Genomic DNA, 18851 nt, shown 5'->3' on the forward strand with positions numbered 1-18851 from the left:
CTTCTTTTCTTTCTTTCCTTCTTTCTTTCCTTCTTTCCTTCTTTCTTTCTTTCTTTCTTTCTTTCTTTCTTTCTTTCTTTCTCAATCTCTGTTATTTCATCATAAATTTGTTTTTGATGTTTATTTATTTTTGAGAAAGAGAGAGAGAGAGACAGAGTGCAAGTGGGGAGGGACAGAGAGAGAAAGAGACACAGAATCCAGAGTAAGCTCCTGGCTCTGAGCCGTCAACACAGAGCCCGAGTAGGGCTTGAACTCAGGAACCATGAGATCATGACCTGAGCTGAAGTCAGACACCCAGGTGCTCTTCTGTTATTTCATTATTTGAAATAAAGAACTGCAGATATTGAGATTTATACAAAGAGCTTTGCTAATAATAAACATTTTATACTACAGAGAAAACCAAACCTTTCTAAATAATAGATTACATAGTTAACTCTATCTTATGTCCTTTTCATTTATATTCAACAATTAGTGTTATAAATGCATAAATTATGGAATATTAAAGTTCAATTAAATAAGAAAATTGCTGTTGTATTCATTTTTACGTATTTTTCCATTTCTACTGTAGTGTATATTTTACATTCACTTCCTAAAATGTGATTTTTTTTCTCTTGTGTTCTCTTTTTAAATGATAGAGAAAGCATTTCCTTTACCCAACCCAAAATAATACATGGGTTTGATGATAGTATCACATTTCCAAAATAAAACAGAATTATATCTATCTGCCTATCTATCTATAATCTATCTATTTATCTATCATCTATTTATCTATCTACTTACCTATCATCTATCTACATATATCATCTACAAAAACTTGTATGAAAATTATACTATAAATAAATAAATACAAATGTGCATTAAAGTAAAAAACATATGTATATTACTATTTTGATATTCTAATAATAAGCCAGATTGACCCAATTTATCTTATATTTATTGACTGTTAAGAGTATTTTGATGAGTCTAAAATTCAAAATATATCTTAGAGGAAACTGCAAAGAAAAAAAAATTTTTTTGGTGTGTGGGAAAGAAACAATCCCAAGGTAAACATGCTTTAGTAAACCTGCATTGGGATTTAGAATATTAAAGTAACTAGGATACTTTTAAAGGAACATAAAACTTTCAACTCAATATCTTGAATGTGAGACCTTTCTCTTTCTCAAGACCTTCTCTTTCTCAAGTAGCTCTGTTGATTTTCAGAGATTACTTGGTCCGTTAGAACAGGATCATCTTTTAAAATGCAGAGCATGTACTTAAAAGAGGCAGAGTATGTCAGTTGAGAGGGCATCTCAGAATATTTGTGTCCCTTTTAATCTGTGCTGCCTGATAAAACAGACACAAAACTCAACACTTGGTTCAGCATCATTAGTAGTTTTAGCCCTGTGTGGTACCAAAGTACAAGAAGCATTAAGTAGACTGTACAAGCCTTCCTCAACTAACTTTCAAAGGGGTGCATTGTATGCAGTTTTCATGCTATTTCTTTTCTCTTCCATGAGATTTTAACAGACTAAATAAAGTATGCCATGTATATAGAACTAATGATAAAATGGAAAGGCTTGAGTTATATGATTGAGGTAGCTGCAGGAAGAGATGAGGGTCAGGTCTTTCAGAATGTATCATCTGAATGCAATTTAGCTTGAAAAATAAAAGTGCTTTTGCTGAAGTGTTTTTAAATTGTACAAGGAGATTTATACTATAAAAGTCTAAAAGGATTATTCATCTGAAACAGATTATTTATTTTCAAAATGAATATTTATAGAGAACCTCTGAATTAGGCAGTAATCTTTGCCTTTGTTTAAACACAATTAACAATATGCAAAATAAGGCAGTTTTTTTAGAAAATATGTGAGCATAAGTACTAATATTGGCAGTCATTTCAATATCTACATAGTGACTGCATAAAATGAGAAATGAGTAACCTGTTGTACTCTTAATTAGTGAACACCTGTACACAATGAAAGCATGGCTGATTTATGAATGCATGAAAATCTAACCAGGCAATTGATGTTCAATTTAAAATTCAAACTATTGAAAAAATAGCAGAAAAAAAAACAACTTGTACTAGGCAAATCACAAAAGCAGAAAAGTTGGATTTTCTGTGAATGAATCTTTTCCAATATATTTAGGCTACTTTATCTTTTATTTTCTTGATTGCTTAATTTTTATATAGAAATAATTTGAATAACTTTTGTATAGCTATTCCCACTTAGTGCAATAAATTAACGATTTGGTATTTTTGTCTTTTTTTCATGTGAAGAAAATAGGGGCATGTGAAGGAAATAGAAGGAATATTTCCTTTAATCTGTCAACAAAAACATACAGAGTACCAGTGCCAAAATATTGTCTTAGGTGCTGAAGATATAACACTAAAACATTATACAAAAATCCTCATCCTCAGTGCACTGACATTCTAATGATTGAGATTCATATATTATCAGAGTGTAAAAATATTAAAATTATTTGTTTTTTTCCTCCTTGTATCTGAAATTTACCCCTTTTTCTGTTTTCGGAATGGTCTCATCAGCATTATTCACATCTGTGTTTGCCTAAGCTAGTGCCCTACTAGACATTTTTTAGTAGACAATTTTATAGGACATAAGAGATAAGTCCTTAAAAGAGATAAGTCCTTGGGGCGCCTGGGTGGCGCAGTCGGTTAGGCATCGACTTCAGCCAGGTCACGATCTCGTGATCCGTGGGTTCGAGCCCCACGTCGGGCTCTGGGCTGATGGCTCGGAGCCTGGAGCCTGTTTCCGATTCTGTGTCTCCCTCTTTCTCTGCCCCTCCCCCGTTCATGCTCTGTCTCTCTCTGTCCCAAAAATAAATAAAAAACGTTGAAAAAAAATTAAAAAAAAAAAGAGATAAGTCCTTATTGATAAGTCAATAAAACTTCGTTCAAAGTAATAAAAACTTTATGAAAGTTTTTTTCTTTATTTTTTTTCTTTTTCCAGATTTTGGGCTAGATATTTAAATTTTGTTTTTTAAATATTTTTAATTGTTTTAAAGTTTATTTTTGAGAGAGAGCATGCCCGCCCAAGTTGGAGAGGGGCAGAGAAAGAGGAAGAGAATCCTAAGCAGGCTCCATTCTGTCAGCACAGAGCCCTATGCGGGGCTCAAACCCTGTAAGCCATGAGATCATGACTTGAGCTGAAATGGAGAGTTGGATGCTTAATCAGCTGAGCCACCCAGGTGTCCCTAAAATTTGTTTTTAAATAAAATTGCTAATTCCTCTATGTGACCATTAAAAACATTTTAGAGATAATTCATTCCAAAAGACCAGAAGAATGCTGTGTTTTCTGTCAGGAAGGAGATGGATATTTATTGTACACATAGGTGTCAAGGGGGCAGCAAGTCAACTTAAGATGATGTTTGCCTTTGCAGAGTATAATTTATGACATGTAGGTGGTGAAGGGCAATATAGAGTTCTAAGGAAGTACACTGAAATTAAAGTTTACTGTTAACTACTGGAGAAAAAGAGGTGGGCATATCTATTCTGAATTTTATGGATTTGCTATATCAAATGAGTACATAATTAGAAAAAGAAATTAACTGCTTCAATTTCATGGTAACTTGAAGATGAGTGCTAGGGTTGGGAGGAAATTGAAGCATCTAGATGCATTTGCAGAAACAAGAAGAAAAAGATCTGAAAACAAATAAAATGAAATAATTATTTTAAAGGAAATAATTTTATGATGTCTAGGTAAATGAATCCAGAAAAAAAATTATACTAAAGCAAGCAATCATGGTTGATTCAACTTGCTTTCAAAGTGATTAGCACATGCTAAATTGAATTCTGATTCTCCAAAATTCTTACCTGCTTCATTTGTACGGATCATTCGAGATGGAGTGCTTGGATCTCCAGTCCCAATTGGATTGGTAGCCACCACTCTAAATTCATATTCCACCCAGGGGTTAAGGTCCACTGCCATGGCTGACTCCATGTCACCTGTTATGATTTCTGGGACTATGGAGAGGAAAGAGATTTCATGGCATTAGGAGGACTCAGAAACAGTTACAAATGGCGATCAAGGATATCACAGGTATAACAGAATCAGTAAACTGATGCATAATTCCTTATTACACAAGGTCATGGTGTCATCTCTGGTCTCATTAGTAAAATGAAAATCAATCTTTAGGAAGTAAGCACTTGTCCATATCAAAGATTGTTGTAGTTAATTAGAATTCTTTCATTTCATGTTTATACATAAATGCTGTAACATAACTTGCCATTATCTACACTAAAAATCATTTTGTCAACCTCTCAGCCTCAAATAAGAGGCTTACTAGTGCTATAATTTAAGCAAATAGTTCTTAAATTTCTAGGGAAATTTCTTGAGCAGTTTGCGTCTCTCAGTTCTGGCAAGCATGCTTAGCCACTTGGCAGTTCAAAGCTGCAAACCCCTCTAATTTAAAAACAGGTTTGTGGAATCTAAGCAGAAGCTCTGCACTCTTCTTGGAATGATTTTTGTGCTAAAGTTTGATTTTATTGAAACACAAAATTGTCAATACAATTATCATGGAGTAAAATACTTTTTACTTAGTATATATGCTATATTTGGGACTGCTTTTCTTGTTCATTCAGCTCTGCTGTCTAGGAAATATTTCGGGAAGAACATTTGTCACAGGTGTGGAAATAGGGAAATAGGAGAACCTTCCTTAGGATATGCAAAGATCCTCTGGATTTATGTCAATACTGGATTTCTGTGTAAGCGTGTTAAGATGGGGGAGGCTCTTGATTTGATGACAGTTCAATTTTACTATGACAATATGGAATTTGGATTTTACATGAAAATATCTTTTGAAATGTGTCAAGAGAATGTTAACAAATAATCAGTTCTGTGAAAGGTGAATGATCAGAGCATTGGCAGTGTGGGCTGCCTGACAAACTTTATATTACTGCAAAGCTGAATTTTTTTGAGGCAGTGAAATGAAGACCTGGAGAAAAGTCTGCCTGACTGCACTGGCAGCTGAGCAACATCCTTGGAGTCTAAGACATAGGGGAAAAAGGCCACTGCTCAGTTCATAGCTTGGTGAAATGCTGCCTGCCAAATATAACATGGGAAGATTTCTCCAGACACTTAGCCCTCCCTATCTCCTAGCCTACACTGTATCATCAATACTTGCTTTGATCCATCAAAGACTTACCTCACTGTTTCATTTACTTCTGTTTACGTCAGTCACCTCAAGCAACTCTAGACATCTAAGTCATCCCTCATCCTTTTTATTCTAATCCCCATAGAATTCTGCGCATATCCTTTTCTGCCCTAGTTCCCCTCCTTCTCTACTCTGTCAAATCTGTTTAGTGTGACCTCTGGAATTCATAATCCTTTATTAGCAAAATCTCCTGTATATAATTTTCCTTCCTGAACATCCTTCCAACTTTTACTTTAATATAATCCTGAATCCCCAGTAAGGAAACTTTATGCCTCTGATGGGATGGCTCTCTTAAGATATAGTAGACAAGAGTAACCAGTCCATCTTGGTTGTGTACACCCTCTCCTTTGTCTCCAATGGATTTTTTCCATTAGCATATAAGCACGAAGGTATTTTCCCCACCAAAACCCTGCAAAAACAAAACAAAATTCTCTCAAAACTTCCTCTCCTTCTAGCTTTCATCCAGTTTCTACTTCTTGAGAGCTGTTTGTGCTATTATTTGCTGTCTCTAATTATTTTCCTTTTTACTCACTCTAAACATAAAGATGGGAAGAAGAGATCCTACCTTTAAGCTCTTACCTCCAGCTTTCTCCCATAACCACTCCTGTCAAGATTGCCAATGGTCGTTATTACTAACCCTATTGTCAGGTCTCTGTTCCTCATCTTTCTTGACCTAACATCATTCTTTGACACATTCTTTTTTCTTTGAAATACTTTTTAAAACATAACTTCTGTTTTTTCTGACATGATTAGTCACCATTGCTGATTTCTTTTCATCTTTTAGATTTACCCAGTTCTACTAACTCCTTGGTGATCTTATCTAGTTTTATGGTTTTAAATACCTTCTGTGTGCTATGACGCCAATTATTTTCATCCATGAGCCTCTTCCCTAGACTCCAAACTCATTTGTCCAATGGCCTAATGGACATTTCTATTTGGATAGGGTTCTCAACCTTAAATTCCACCTCCTATTTCTGAAGTATTCCCTATTCAGTGAATGAAAATTGTATTCTTATGGGTGTTGTAGCCAAGATCTTGGAGTTATCCTGGATTCCTTTCTTTTCTCCTTGTCTCACTTTAACCCATAGGCAAATTATAAAATTGCTGATATCAAAATATGATTTCTTCACTTCCTTTTGCAACAAAACTTCTTAAAAGTTTTGTCTATGTTTTCTTTCATTCTTTCTTTTTTTAATGAATTAACATACAATGATATATTAGATTCAGGTGTACAATATAATGATTCAAAAATTCTACGCATTACTCAGTGCTCATCAAGAGAAATGTGCTGTTGATTCCCTTTATCTTTTTACCCTTTCCCCTACCTACTTCCTTTCAGACAACCACCAGTTTGTTCTCAGTATTTAAGAGTCTCTGTTTTTGTTGTTGTTGTTTGTTTGTTTGTTTGTACCTTCTTTCTGTTTGTTTTGTTTCTTAAATTCCACATATAAGTGAAATCATATGGTATTTGTCTTTCTCTGACTGACTTCACTTAGCATTATACTCTCTAGGTCCATCCATATTGTTGCAAATAACAAGATCTCATTCTTTTTATGGCTTTTTAACATTCCATTATATACATGTAGCATATCTTCTTTATCCATTCATCTATCAACAGACGCTTGGGTTGCTTCCAATCTTGACAATTATAAAAAAGTGCTACAATAAATATAAGGGTGGGTATATCTTTTTAAATTACTGTTTCCTTTTTCTTTGGGTAAATACCCAATAGTGGAATGACTCATTCATATGGTAATTCTATTTTTAATTTTTTGAGGAACCTCCATACTGTTTTCCATAGTGGCTGCACCAATTTGCATTCCTATCAACAGTGCCCAAAGCTTCATTTTCTCTACATTGTTGCCAACATTTATTATTTTTTATCTTGTTGATACTAGCCATTTTGACTAGTGTATATCTCACTGTGGTTTTAATTTGTATTTCCCTGATGATTAGTGATATTGAGCATCTTTGCATGTGTCTTTTGGCCATCTGTATGCCTTCTTTGCAAAAATGTATATTCAGGCCCTCTGCTCATTTTTAAATCAGATTATTATTATTATTTTTTTTGGTGTTGCATTTATATATATTGGATATTTACTCCTTATCAGATATATTATTTGCAAATATATTCCCCCATTCAGTAAGTTGCCTTTTTGTTTTATTAATGTTTAATTCACTGTGTAGAAGCTTTTTATTTTGGTGTAATCCTAATAGTTTAATTTTGCTATTATTTCCCTTTCCATAGGAGACATATCTAGAAAAATGTTGCTATGGCTGATATAAAAGGAATTACTGCCTATGCTTTCTTTTAGGAATTTAATGGTTTCAGGTCTTACACTTAGGTCTTTAAACTACTTTGAGTTTATTCTTGTGTATGGTGTAAGAATGTGGTCCAGTTTTAATTCTGTTGCATGTAGCTGTCCAGTTTTCCCAACACCATTTACTGAAGAGGGTATCTTTTCCCTATTGTGTATTCTTGTCTCCTTTGTTGTAGATTAATTGACTATATATGCATGGGTTTATTTTGGGGGTCCTTATACTGTTCTATTGATCTATGTGTCTACTTCTGTGCTAGTACCATACTGTTTTGATTACTACAGCTTTGTAGTATATCTTGAAATCTGGGAATGTGATACCTCCAGCTTTGTTCTTTCTTTTTCTTTTTTCTTTTTCTTTTTTTTTTATATTGCTTTGGTTATTCAGGGTCTTTTATTGTTCCATACAAATTTTAGTATTTCTGTGAAAAAATGCTATTGGCATTTTAATAGGGATTACTTGAAGTCTGTAGATTGCTTTGGATACAATGGACATTTAAACAATATTGGTTCTTCCAATCTATCAACATGGAATATCTTTTCATTTGTTTGTGTCATCTTTAATTTCTTTCATCAGTGTTATAGTTTTCAAAGTACCAGTCTTCACTTCCTTGGATAACTTTAGACTAGGTATTTCATTATTTTTGGTGCGACTATAAGTGGAATTGTTATTTTTAAATTTTTCTTTCCTCTACTTCATTACTATTATATAGAAATGCAACAGATTTCTGTATATTAATTTTGTGTCCTCTGACTATACTGAATTAATTTATCAGTTCTAGTAGTTTTTTGTGGAGTCTTTAGGGTAGTATCTATATAGTATCACGTCATCTGCAAATAGTGGGCTTTACTTCTTTCCTACCAATTTGGTGGCCTTTTATTAATTTTTCTTGTCTGATTTCTGTGGCTAGGAATTCCAGTGCTATTTTAAATAAAAGTAGTGAAAGAGAAACCTTGTCTTTGGTTCTGATCTTAGAGGAAAGGCTCTCAATTTTCACCATTGAGCTATGGGGTTTTCATGCATGGCCTTTATTATGTTGTCAGATATGTCCCTTCAATACTTACTTTGTTAAGTTTTTTTTATCATGAATGGATGTAGTTCTTTGTCAAATGCTTTTTCTGCACCTATTGAGATGATCATAGGATTTTTATCCTTTGTCTTGTTAATGTGGTATATCACACTGCTTGATTTGCAAATACTGAAACACGGTGCATCCCACTTATTGTGGCAAATGACCTCCTATTTTGAACCCATTTTTGTGAGACTTTAGTCTTTATTATTTTACTAAAATTACTATTGTCAAGGTAACCAATGACCTCCACGTTGCTAAGATCAATGATAAATTCTCAATCTTCATCACACTTCACGTGTCAGTAGCATTTGACGCAGTTGATTACTTCCTTTTCCTTAGTGAATTTTATTCTTTTGTCTTCCAGGATATCACATTGTCTTGGTTTTCCTTTTAACTAAATGGTTAGTTTTCTTTTGTATCCTTAGTCTTTTTCCTCTTTTCTACAACTTCTTACTATTGAAATGCTCCAGGGCTCAATTTTCCTACTTTTTTCTTCTTTATTTTGTGTTCATATACTTTACATGACATGCAATCTTATGGTTATAAATGAAATTTATATGCCAATAACTTTCCAGTTTATATCTTTATTCTAAACCTCTCTCTTAAAGTGAATCCTCATATATCCAATTGCCTATGCTTAGGGGCTCTATATCCACACATACAGGGGCCCTATAAACCACAGTGAATCCCTGTATTCACTGGGGGTTAAGGCTTCAACATATAAACTTTGGAGGAGTCACAATTCAATCCACATCAGGCAGGTTTCAATTTTAAATAAAATGATCAGGATAAGTCTCATTGAGAAGACACAGTTGAGTGAAGTTTTAAAGGAAATGTGGATTTAGTTATGCCGATATCTAGGGGAGAAGCATGTCAGGTAAAAGGCACAACTAGTGTAAAGGTATTAGAAGCATTATATGTAAGAACATTAGAATATTGGTGAGTCAGGAGCAAAGTGAGCTCTGGGAAAAATGGTAAAGATGAATGGAGAATGATAGAAGACGATAGGACCAAGTCAAATAGGAGTTGGGTTTTCATTCTGAAAGAAATGGAGAGACACTGGAAGACTGATATTCTAAGTCTTATCTTTTAATACATTAGTTCAGACTATGTTGAGAATAGGAAGGGGGCACCTGGGTGGCTCAGTTGGTTAAGTGTCTGACTTCGGCTTAGGTCATGATCTCATGGTTCAATGGTTCGTGGGTTTGAGCCCCACATCGGGCTCTGTGCTGACAGCTCAGAGGCTTGAGCCTGTTTTGGATTCTGTGTCCCCCCCTCTCTCTGCCCTTCTCCTGCTCACACTTTGTCTCTGTCTCTCAAAAATAAATAAACATTGAAAAAAATTTAAAGAGCCTTTAAAAAAATAGGAAGTAATTATACTTAAATGAGGTAACAAGGATGGGGCTCTTATCTGGTAGAATTAGTGTCCTTATAAGAAGAGATTCCAGAGCACTCACTTCTTTTTTTCTCTTCCATGTGAGGACACAGTGAGAAGGCTGCAGCTGCAAGCCAGGAGGAGAGTTCTCACCAAGAATTAAATCAAATTGGCCGGCACCTAGATCTTAGAATTCCCAGGCTTTAGAAATGTGAGAAGAAAAAGTTCTGTTATTTAAACCACCAAGTTTATGGTCTTTTGTTATGGTAGCCTCAGCAGACAAATACACTGCCTATACCATAATACTTCTGATCCTCCTTACAATATTTCTGTAATTTTTTTGTTCACTAACTTCTTTGTGTTGTTTCGTTTTTATTTTTTATTTAAATTTTAGTTAGTTAACATATAGTGCAATATTGGTTTCAGGAGTTGAATTCAGTGATTTATCACTTACATGCAACAACCAGTGTCATCACAAGTGCCCTCCTTAGTACCCATCACCTCTCTAGTCCATCCCCCACCCACCTCCCTCCATCAACCATCAATTTCTTCTCTATCAAGAGTCTCTTGTGCTTTGTTTCCTTCTCTTCTTTTCATCACCACTTCCCATATATTCATCAGTTTTGTTTCTTAAATTCCACATATAAGTAAAATCATCTGGTATTTGTTTTTCTCTGACTTATTTTGCTTAGCATAATACACTTTAGCTCTATCCACATTGTTGTAAATGGCAAGATTTCATTCTTTTTGTTGGCTGAATAATCATCCATTGTATATATACCATATCTTCTTTATTCATTTATCAGTCAATGGATATTTGGGCCCTTGCCATAGTTTGGTTATTGTTGATAATGCTGCCATAAACATTGGGGGTGAATGTACCCCTTCATATATGTATTTTTGTATCCTTTGGGTAAATACCTAATAGTGCAGTTGCTGGATCCTTGGGTGGTTCTAATTTTAGTGTTTTGAGGAACCTCCATACTATTCTCCATAGTGGTTGCACCAGTTAGTATTCCCACCAGCAGCGCAAGAGAGTTCCCCTTTCTCCACATCCTCACCAACAACTGTTGTTTCTTATGTTGTTCATGTAAGCCATTCTGACAGGTGTCAGGTGGTACTTCATCATGCATTTCATTTGTATTTCCCTGATGATGAGTGATGTTGAGCATCTTTCCATGTGTCTTTTAGCTATATGGATGTCTTCTTTGGAAAATGGTCTATTCATGTCTTCTGCCCCTTTCTTAACTGGGTTGTTTTTGGGTGATGAGATTGACAAGTTCTTTATAGATTTTGAATACTAAACCTTTATCAGATATGTTGTTTACAAATATCTTCTCCCATTCTGTAGGTTGACTTTTAGTTTTATTGATGGTTTCCTTGGCTGCACAGAACCTTTTTATCTTGATAAAGTGCCAATAGTTCATGTTAGCTTTTGTTTCCCTTGCCTTTGGTGATGTGACTGGTGAAGTTGCTGTGGCCTAGGTCAAAGAGGTTTCTGCCTGTGTTCTTCTCTTGGATTTTGATGGTTTCCTGTCTCACATTTAGGTCTTCAATCACTTTGTATTTTTGTGTGTGGTGTAAGAAGGTGGTCCAGTTTCATTCTTATGCATGTCGCTGTCCAGTGTTCCCAACAACATTTGTTGAAGGGACTGTCTTTTGTCCATTGGATATTCTTTCCTGCCTTGTTGAAGATCATTTCACCATACAGTTGTGGGTCCATTTCTGGGTTTTCTATTCCGTTCCATGGTTCCATGTGTCTGCTTTTGTGCCAATACCATACTGTCTTGATGACTATAGATTTGTACTTGTTTATTATGTTCCCTCTTTATTGTTTGTCCTCACCCATGAGAACACAATATCCGCAAGGATATAGCCTAGAATACTACCTGGAAGGTGTTTGACAAATTGAATGAATGAAAGAGGAGTTCAAATTGTCAAGTGTGATAAAATACATTTAATTTCAGTTTTAATCTTGATGTAATTATTTCAGGCTTTACATTAAAAAAGAAAACGAATATAAACTATAAAAATCCTTCTTCCCAAAGGTACATATATTTATATTTTCTTAGAAATAACTATAGGTTTTTTTTTTTCAATATATGAAATTTATTGTCAAAATGGTTTCCATACAACACCCAGTGCTCATCCCAAAAGGTGCCCTCCTCAATACCCATCACCCACCCTCCCCTCCCTCCCACCCCCCATCAACCCTCAGTTTGTTCTCAGTTTTTAACAGTCTCTTATGCTTTGGCTCTCTCCCACTCTAACCTCTTTTTTTTTTCTTCCCCTCCCCCATGGATTTCTGTTAAGTTTCTCAGGATGCACATAAGAGTGAAACCATATGGTATCTGTCTTTCTCTGTATGGCTTATTTCACTTAGCATCACACTCTCCAGTTCCATCCACGTTGCTACAAAAGGCCATATTTCATTCTTTCTCATTACCCTGTAGTACTCCATTGTGTATATAAACCACAATTTCTTTATCCATTCATCAGTTGATGGACATTTAGGCTCTTTCCATAATTTGGCTATAGTTGAGAGTGCTGCTATAAACATTGGGGTACAAGTGCCCCTATGCATCAGTACTCCTGTATCCCTTGGGTAAATTCCTAGCAGTGCTACTGCTGGGTCATAGGGTAGGTCTATTTTTAATTTTCTGAGGAACCTCCACACTGCTTTCCAGAGCGGCTGCACCAATTTGCATTCCCACCAACAGTGCAAGAGGGTTCCCGTTTCTCCACATCCTCTCCAGCATCTATAGTCTCCTGATTTGTTCATTTTGGCCACTCTGACTGGCATGAGGTGATATCTGAGTGTGGTTTTGATTTGTATTTCCCTGATGAGGAGCGACGTTGAGCATCTTTTCATGTGCCTGTTGGCCATCCGGATGTCTTCTTTAGAGAAGTGTCTATTCATGTTTTCTGCCCATTTCTTCACTGGGTTGTTTTTCGGGTGTGGAGTTTGGTGAGCTCTGTATAGATTTTGGATACTATCCCTTTGTCTGATATGTCATTTGCAAATATCTTTTCCCATTCCGTTGGTTGCCTTTTAGTTTTGTTGGTTGTTTCCTTTGCTGTGCAGAAGCTTTTTATCTTCATAAGGTCCCAGTAATTCACTTTTGCTTTTAATTCCCTTGCCTTTGGGGATGTGTCGAGTAAGAGATTGTTACGGCTGAGGTCAGAGAGGTCTTTTCCTGCTTTCTCCTCTAGGGTTTTGATGGTTTCCTGTCTCACATTCAGGTCCTTTATCCATTTTGAGTTTATTTTTGTGAATGGTGTGAGAAAGTGGTCTAGTTTCAACCTTCTGCATGTTGCTGTCCAGTTCTCCCAGCGCCATTTGTTAAAGAGACTGTCTTTTTCCCATTGGATGTTCTTTCCTGCTTTGTCGAAGATGAGTTGGCCATATGTTTGTGGGTCTAGTTCTGGGGTTTCTATTCTATTCCATTGGTCTATGTGTCTGTTTTTGTGCCAATACCATGCTGTCTTGATGATTACAGCTTTGTAGTAGAGGCTAAAGTCTGGGATTGTGATGCCTCCTGCTTTGGTCTTCTTCTTCAAAATTACTTTGGCTATTCGGGGCCTTTTGTGTTTCCATATGAATTTTAGGATTGCTTGTTCTAGCTTTGAGAAGAATGCTGGTGCAATTTTGATTGGGATTGCATTGAATGTGTAGATAGCTTTGGGTAGTATTGACATTTTGACAATATTTATTCTTCCATTCCATGAGCACGGAATGTTTTTCCATTTCTTTATATCTTCTTCAATTTCCTTCATAAGCTTTCTATAGTTTTCAGCATACAGATCTTTTACATCTTTGGTTAGATTTATTCCTAGGTATTTTATGCTTCTTAATGCAATTGTGAATGGGATCAGTTTCTTTATTTGTCTTTCTGTTGCTTCATTGTTAGTGTATAAGAATGCAACTGATTTCTGTACATTGATTTTGTATCCTGCAACTTTGCTGAATTCATGTATCAGTTCTAGCAGACTTTTGGTGGAGTCTATTGGATTTTCCATGTATAGTACCATGTCATCTGCAAAAAGCAAAAGCTTAACTTCATCTTTGCCAATTTTGATGCCTTTGATTTCCTTTTGTTGTCTGATTGTTGATGCTAGCACTTCCAACACTATGTTAAACAACAGCGGTGACAGTGGGCATCCCTGTCGTGTTCCTGATCTCAGGGAAAAAGCTCTCAGTTTTTCCCCATTGAGGATGATATTAGCTGTGGGCTTTTCATAAATTGCTTTTATGATCTTTAAGTATGTTCCTTCTATCCTGACTTTCTCAAGGGTTTTTATTAAGAAAGGGTGCTGAATTTTATCAAAGGCCTTTTCTGCATCGATTGACAGGATCATATGGTTCTTTTCTTTTATTAATGTAATGTATCACGTTGATTGATTTGCGAATGTTGAACCAGCCCTGCATCCCAGGAATGAATCCCACTTGATCATGGTGAATAATTCTTTTTATATGCCGTTGAATTCGATTTGCTAGTATCTTATTGAGAAATTTTGCATCCATATTCATCAGGGATATTGGCCTATAGTTCTCTTTTTTTACTGGGTCTCTGTCTGGTTTGGGAATCAAAGTAATACTGGCTTCATAGATTGAGTCTGGATTTTTCCTTCCCTTTCTATTTTTTGGATTAGCTTGAGAAGGATAGGTATTATCTCTGCCAAACATCTGGTAGAACTCCCCTGGGAAGTCATGTGGTCCTGGATTCTTATTTGTTGGGAGATTTTTGATAACCGATTCAATTTCTTCGCTGGTTATGGGTCTGTTCAAGCTTTCTATTTCCTCCTGATTGAGTTTTGGAAAAGTGTGGGTGTTTAGGAACTTGTCCATTTCTTCCAGGTTGTCCAATTTGTTGGCATATAATTTTTTCATAGTATTCCCTGATAATTGTTTGTATCTCTGAGGGATTGGTTGTCATAAATCCATTTTCATTCATGATTTTATCTATTTGGGTCATCTCCCTTTTCTTTTTGAGAAGCCTGGCTAGAGGTTTGTCAATTTTGTTTATTTTTTCAAAAAACCAACTCTTGGTTTCGTTGATCTGCTCTACAGTTTTTTTAGATTCTATACTGTTTATTTCTGCTCTGATGTTTATGATTTCTCTTCTTCTGCTGGGTGTAGGCTGCCTTTGCTGTTCTGCTTCTATTTCCTTTAGGTGTGCTGTTAGATTTTGTATTTGGGATTTTTCTTGTTTCTTGAGATAGGCCTGGATTGCAATGTATTTTCCTCTCAGGACTGCCTTCGCTGCGTCCCAAAGCGTTTGGATTGTTGTATTTTCATTTTCGTTTGTTTCCATATATGTTTTAATTTCTTCTCTAATTGCCTGGTTGACCCACTCATTCGTTAGTAGGGTGTTCTTTAACCTCCATGCTTTTGGAGGCTTTCCAGACTTTTTCCTGTGGTTGATTTCAAGCTTCATAGCATTGTGGTCTGAAAGTATGCATGATATAATTTCAATTCTTGTATACTTATGAAGGGCTGTTTTGTGACCCAGTATATGATCTATGTTGGAGAATGTTCCATGTGCACTCGAGAAGAAAGTATATTCTGTTGCTTTGGGATGCAGAGTTCTAAATATATCTGTCAAGTCCATCTGATCCAATGTATCCCTCAGGGCCCTTGTTTCTTTATTGACCGTGTGTCTAGATGATCTATCCATTTCTGTAAGTGGAGTGTTAAAGTCCCCTGCAATTACCACATTCTTATCAATAAGGTTGCTTATGTTTGTGAGTAATTGTTTTATATATTTGGGGGCTCCCGTATTTGGTGCATAGACATTTTTAACTGTTAGCTCTTCCTGATAGATAGACCCTGTAATGAGTATATAATGCCCTTCTTCATCTCTGGTTACATCCTTTAATTTAAAGTCTAGTTTGTCTGATATAAGTATGGCTACTTCAGCTTTCTTTTGGCTTCCAGTAGCATGATAAATAGTTCTCCATCCCCTCACTCTCAATCTGAAGGTGTCCTCAGGTCTAAAATGAGTCTCTTGTAGACAGCAAATAGATGGGTCTTGTTTTTTTATCCATTCTGATACCCTATGTCTTTTGGTTGGCACATTTAGTCCATTTACATTCAGTGTTATTATAGAAAGATACGGGTTTAGAGTCATTGTGATGTCTGTATGTTTTATGCTTGTAGTGATGTCTCTGGTACTTTTTCTCACACGATTCCCCTTAGGATCTCTTGTAGGGCTGGTTTAGTGGTGACGAATTCCTTCAGTTTTTGTTTGTTTGGGAAGACCTTTATCTCTCCTTCTGTTCTAAATGACAGACTTGCTGGATAAAGGATTCTCAGCTGCATATTTTTTCTGTTCATCACATTGAAGATCTCCTGCCATGCCTTTCTGGCCTGCCAAGTTTCAAAAGAGAGATCAGTCACGAGTCTTATAGGTCTCCCTTTATATGTTAGGGCATGTTTTTCCTTTGCTGCTTTCAGAATTTTCTCTTTATCCTTGTATTTTGCCAGTTTCACTATGATATGTCGTGCAGAAGATCGATTCAAGTTACATCTGAAAGGAATTCTCTGTGCCTCTTGGATTTCAATGCCTTTTTCCTTCCCCAGTTCAGGGAAGTTCTCAGCTATTATTTCTTCAAGTACACCTTCAGCACCTTTCCCTCTCTCTTCCTCCTCTGGGATAGTAATTATGCGTATATTGTTTCTTTTTAGTGTATCACTTAGCTTTCTAATTTTCCCCTCATACTCCTGGATTTTTTAATCTCTCTTTTTCTCAGCTTCCTCTTTTTCCATAATTTTATCTTCTAGTTCACCTATTCTCTCCTCCCACTCTTCAATCCGAGCCGTGGTCGTTTCCATTTTATTTTGCAGCTCGTTTATAGCATTTTTCAGCTCCTCGTGACTGTTCCTTAGTCCCTTGATCTCTGTAGCAAGAGATTCTCTGCTGTCCTCTATACTGTTTTCAAGCCCAGCGATTAATTTTATGACTATTATTCTAAATTCACTTTCTGTTATATAATTTAAATCCTTTTTGATCAGTTCATTAGCTGTTGTTATGTCCTGGAGATTCTTCTGAGGGGAATTCTTCCGTTTGGTCATTTTGGATAGTCCCTGGAATGGTGAGGACCTGCAGGGCACTTCCCCTGTGCTGTGGTGTATAACTGGAGTTGGTGGGTGGGGCCGCAGTCAGCCCTGATATGTGCCCCCAGCCCACCACTGGGGCCACAGTCAGACTGGTGTGTGCCTTCTCTTCCCCTCTTCTAGGGGGATTCACTGTGGGGTGGCGTGGCCCGTCTGGGCTACTTGCACACTGCCAGGCTTGTGGTGCTGGGGATCTGGCGTCTTAGCTGGGGTGGGTAGGCAAGGTGCACGGGGACAGGAGGGGCAGGCTTAGCTTGCTTCTCCTTAGGTGATCCACTTCAGGAGGGGCCCTATGGCAGCTGGAGGGAGTCAGACCCGCTGCTGGAGGGGTGGCTCCCCAGAAGCACAGCATTGGGTGTTTGCGCGGAGCAAGCAAGTTCCCTGGCATGAACCGGTTCCCTTTGGGATTTTGGCTGGGGGATGGGCGAGGGAGATGGTGCTGGCTAGCGCCTTTGTTCCCTGCCAAACTGAGCTCTGTCCTCCCGGGGCTCAGCAACTCTCCCTCCCTTTGTCCTCCAGGCTTACCGCTTTCTGAGCAGGTTAACTTATGACCTCCCAGATGCTAACTTCCGCTTGCTGTCGGAACACACTCTGTCTGGCCCGTCCGCTTTTGCAAGCCAGAGTCAGGGGCTCTGCTTGGCCGGCGGGCCGCCCCTCCGGTCCGGCTCCCTCCCGCCAGTCTGTGGAGCGTGCACCGCCTCGCTGCCCTTCCTATCCTCTTTCGTGGGCCTCTCTTCTGCGCTTGGCTCTGGAGACTCTGTTCTGCTAATCCTCTGGTGGTTTTCTGGGTTATTTAGGCAGGTGTAGTTGGAATCTAAGTGATCAGCAGGACGCGCAGTGAGCCCAGTGTCCTCCTATGCTGCCATCTTCTAACTATAGGTTTTAAAGTCTCTCCCTCACCCTATATTCTAAATCTAATCCCTCTTTAAAAATTAAATAAAAATATTTATAAATTCTAATTTTTTGCTACTTGTAAGTAGTATATACTGAAGATATTAATATTTTTGATGAAATAACATTTTATGAAATAAATTAAAAACAAGCTTTTATAAAATTAGGATTTTTTTTTCAAGTGCAATATTGTGGAGATAAAAGATAGTGGTGAATGTATGCTAAAATAAATATTTTTAAAACCTTGAAGGTACTTGTTATAAAGATTTTTTTTTTCTGGAAGTATGGGAACAAGATATTTTCAAAGAGAATATCTGCTTCAGTGAGAATATAGTGATTAAAAATGATTAAAAAGTGACTAAAAATAGTGAAGAACCCCATATTGATTCAGGGAGAGAAGCTTGTTAAAATGACTTTGTTTGTAAAAGAATTGCATCCTAGAATTTAATTACATAATTTAATAAGGGAAATAAGTCTGTCTTGTTGACAAATTTACTCAACCAATCAATCAGTGGAAAATATATGCAGAAAGAATAGTTAAGAAACATGTGTGAATTAAGTAAACAATGACCAATACATTCTATGATTATAGGTGATTTTGTTATTCCTAAGAGGACACAATAAAATAGTAAACTGGGTAATACTATTCAATAACATAAAGAAAAAATCAGGTTTCCACATCAAAAACCATTTATTTTAACAGAAAAGGGGTCTGCAAGTGAAATTGTCTATTTCCTATGGCTATTTTCATACTTCCTTCAAAATGAATGAATTGGTCACATTCACAGTCACATTTGAGTCTGATTGTTGAACAGGCAATATTAATAAGTAAATTTTAAGTATCATTAGTTAGAATGTCCATATGCATGCAACTCATCACTTGTCAAAAATAAGTAATTCACTATTTTGTGTATAAAGAATCTTAG

At 36.6% G+C, this 18851-nt stretch overlaps 1 protein-coding gene across 1 annotated transcript in view; it reads right to left on the bottom strand.

Moving 5' to 3' along the window:
• The window catches only part of CNTN5 (contactin 5), a 536456-nt gene that overhangs the window by 72981 nt on the left and 444624 nt on the right, over positions 1–18851 (bottom strand). The window contains exon 16 of the mRNA XM_042907110.1: positions 3812–3961. Within this exon, the coding sequence (XP_042763044.1) occupies positions 3812–3961 (150 nt within the window). The remainder of the gene's footprint in view (positions 1–3811; positions 3962–18851) is intronic.

The sequence above is a fragment of the Panthera leo genome, chromosome D1 (genome assembly GCF_018350215.1).
Source record: "Panthera leo isolate Ple1 chromosome D1, P.leo_Ple1_pat1.1, whole genome shotgun sequence".
NCBI lineage: Eukaryota > Metazoa > Chordata > Mammalia > Carnivora > Felidae > Panthera > Panthera leo.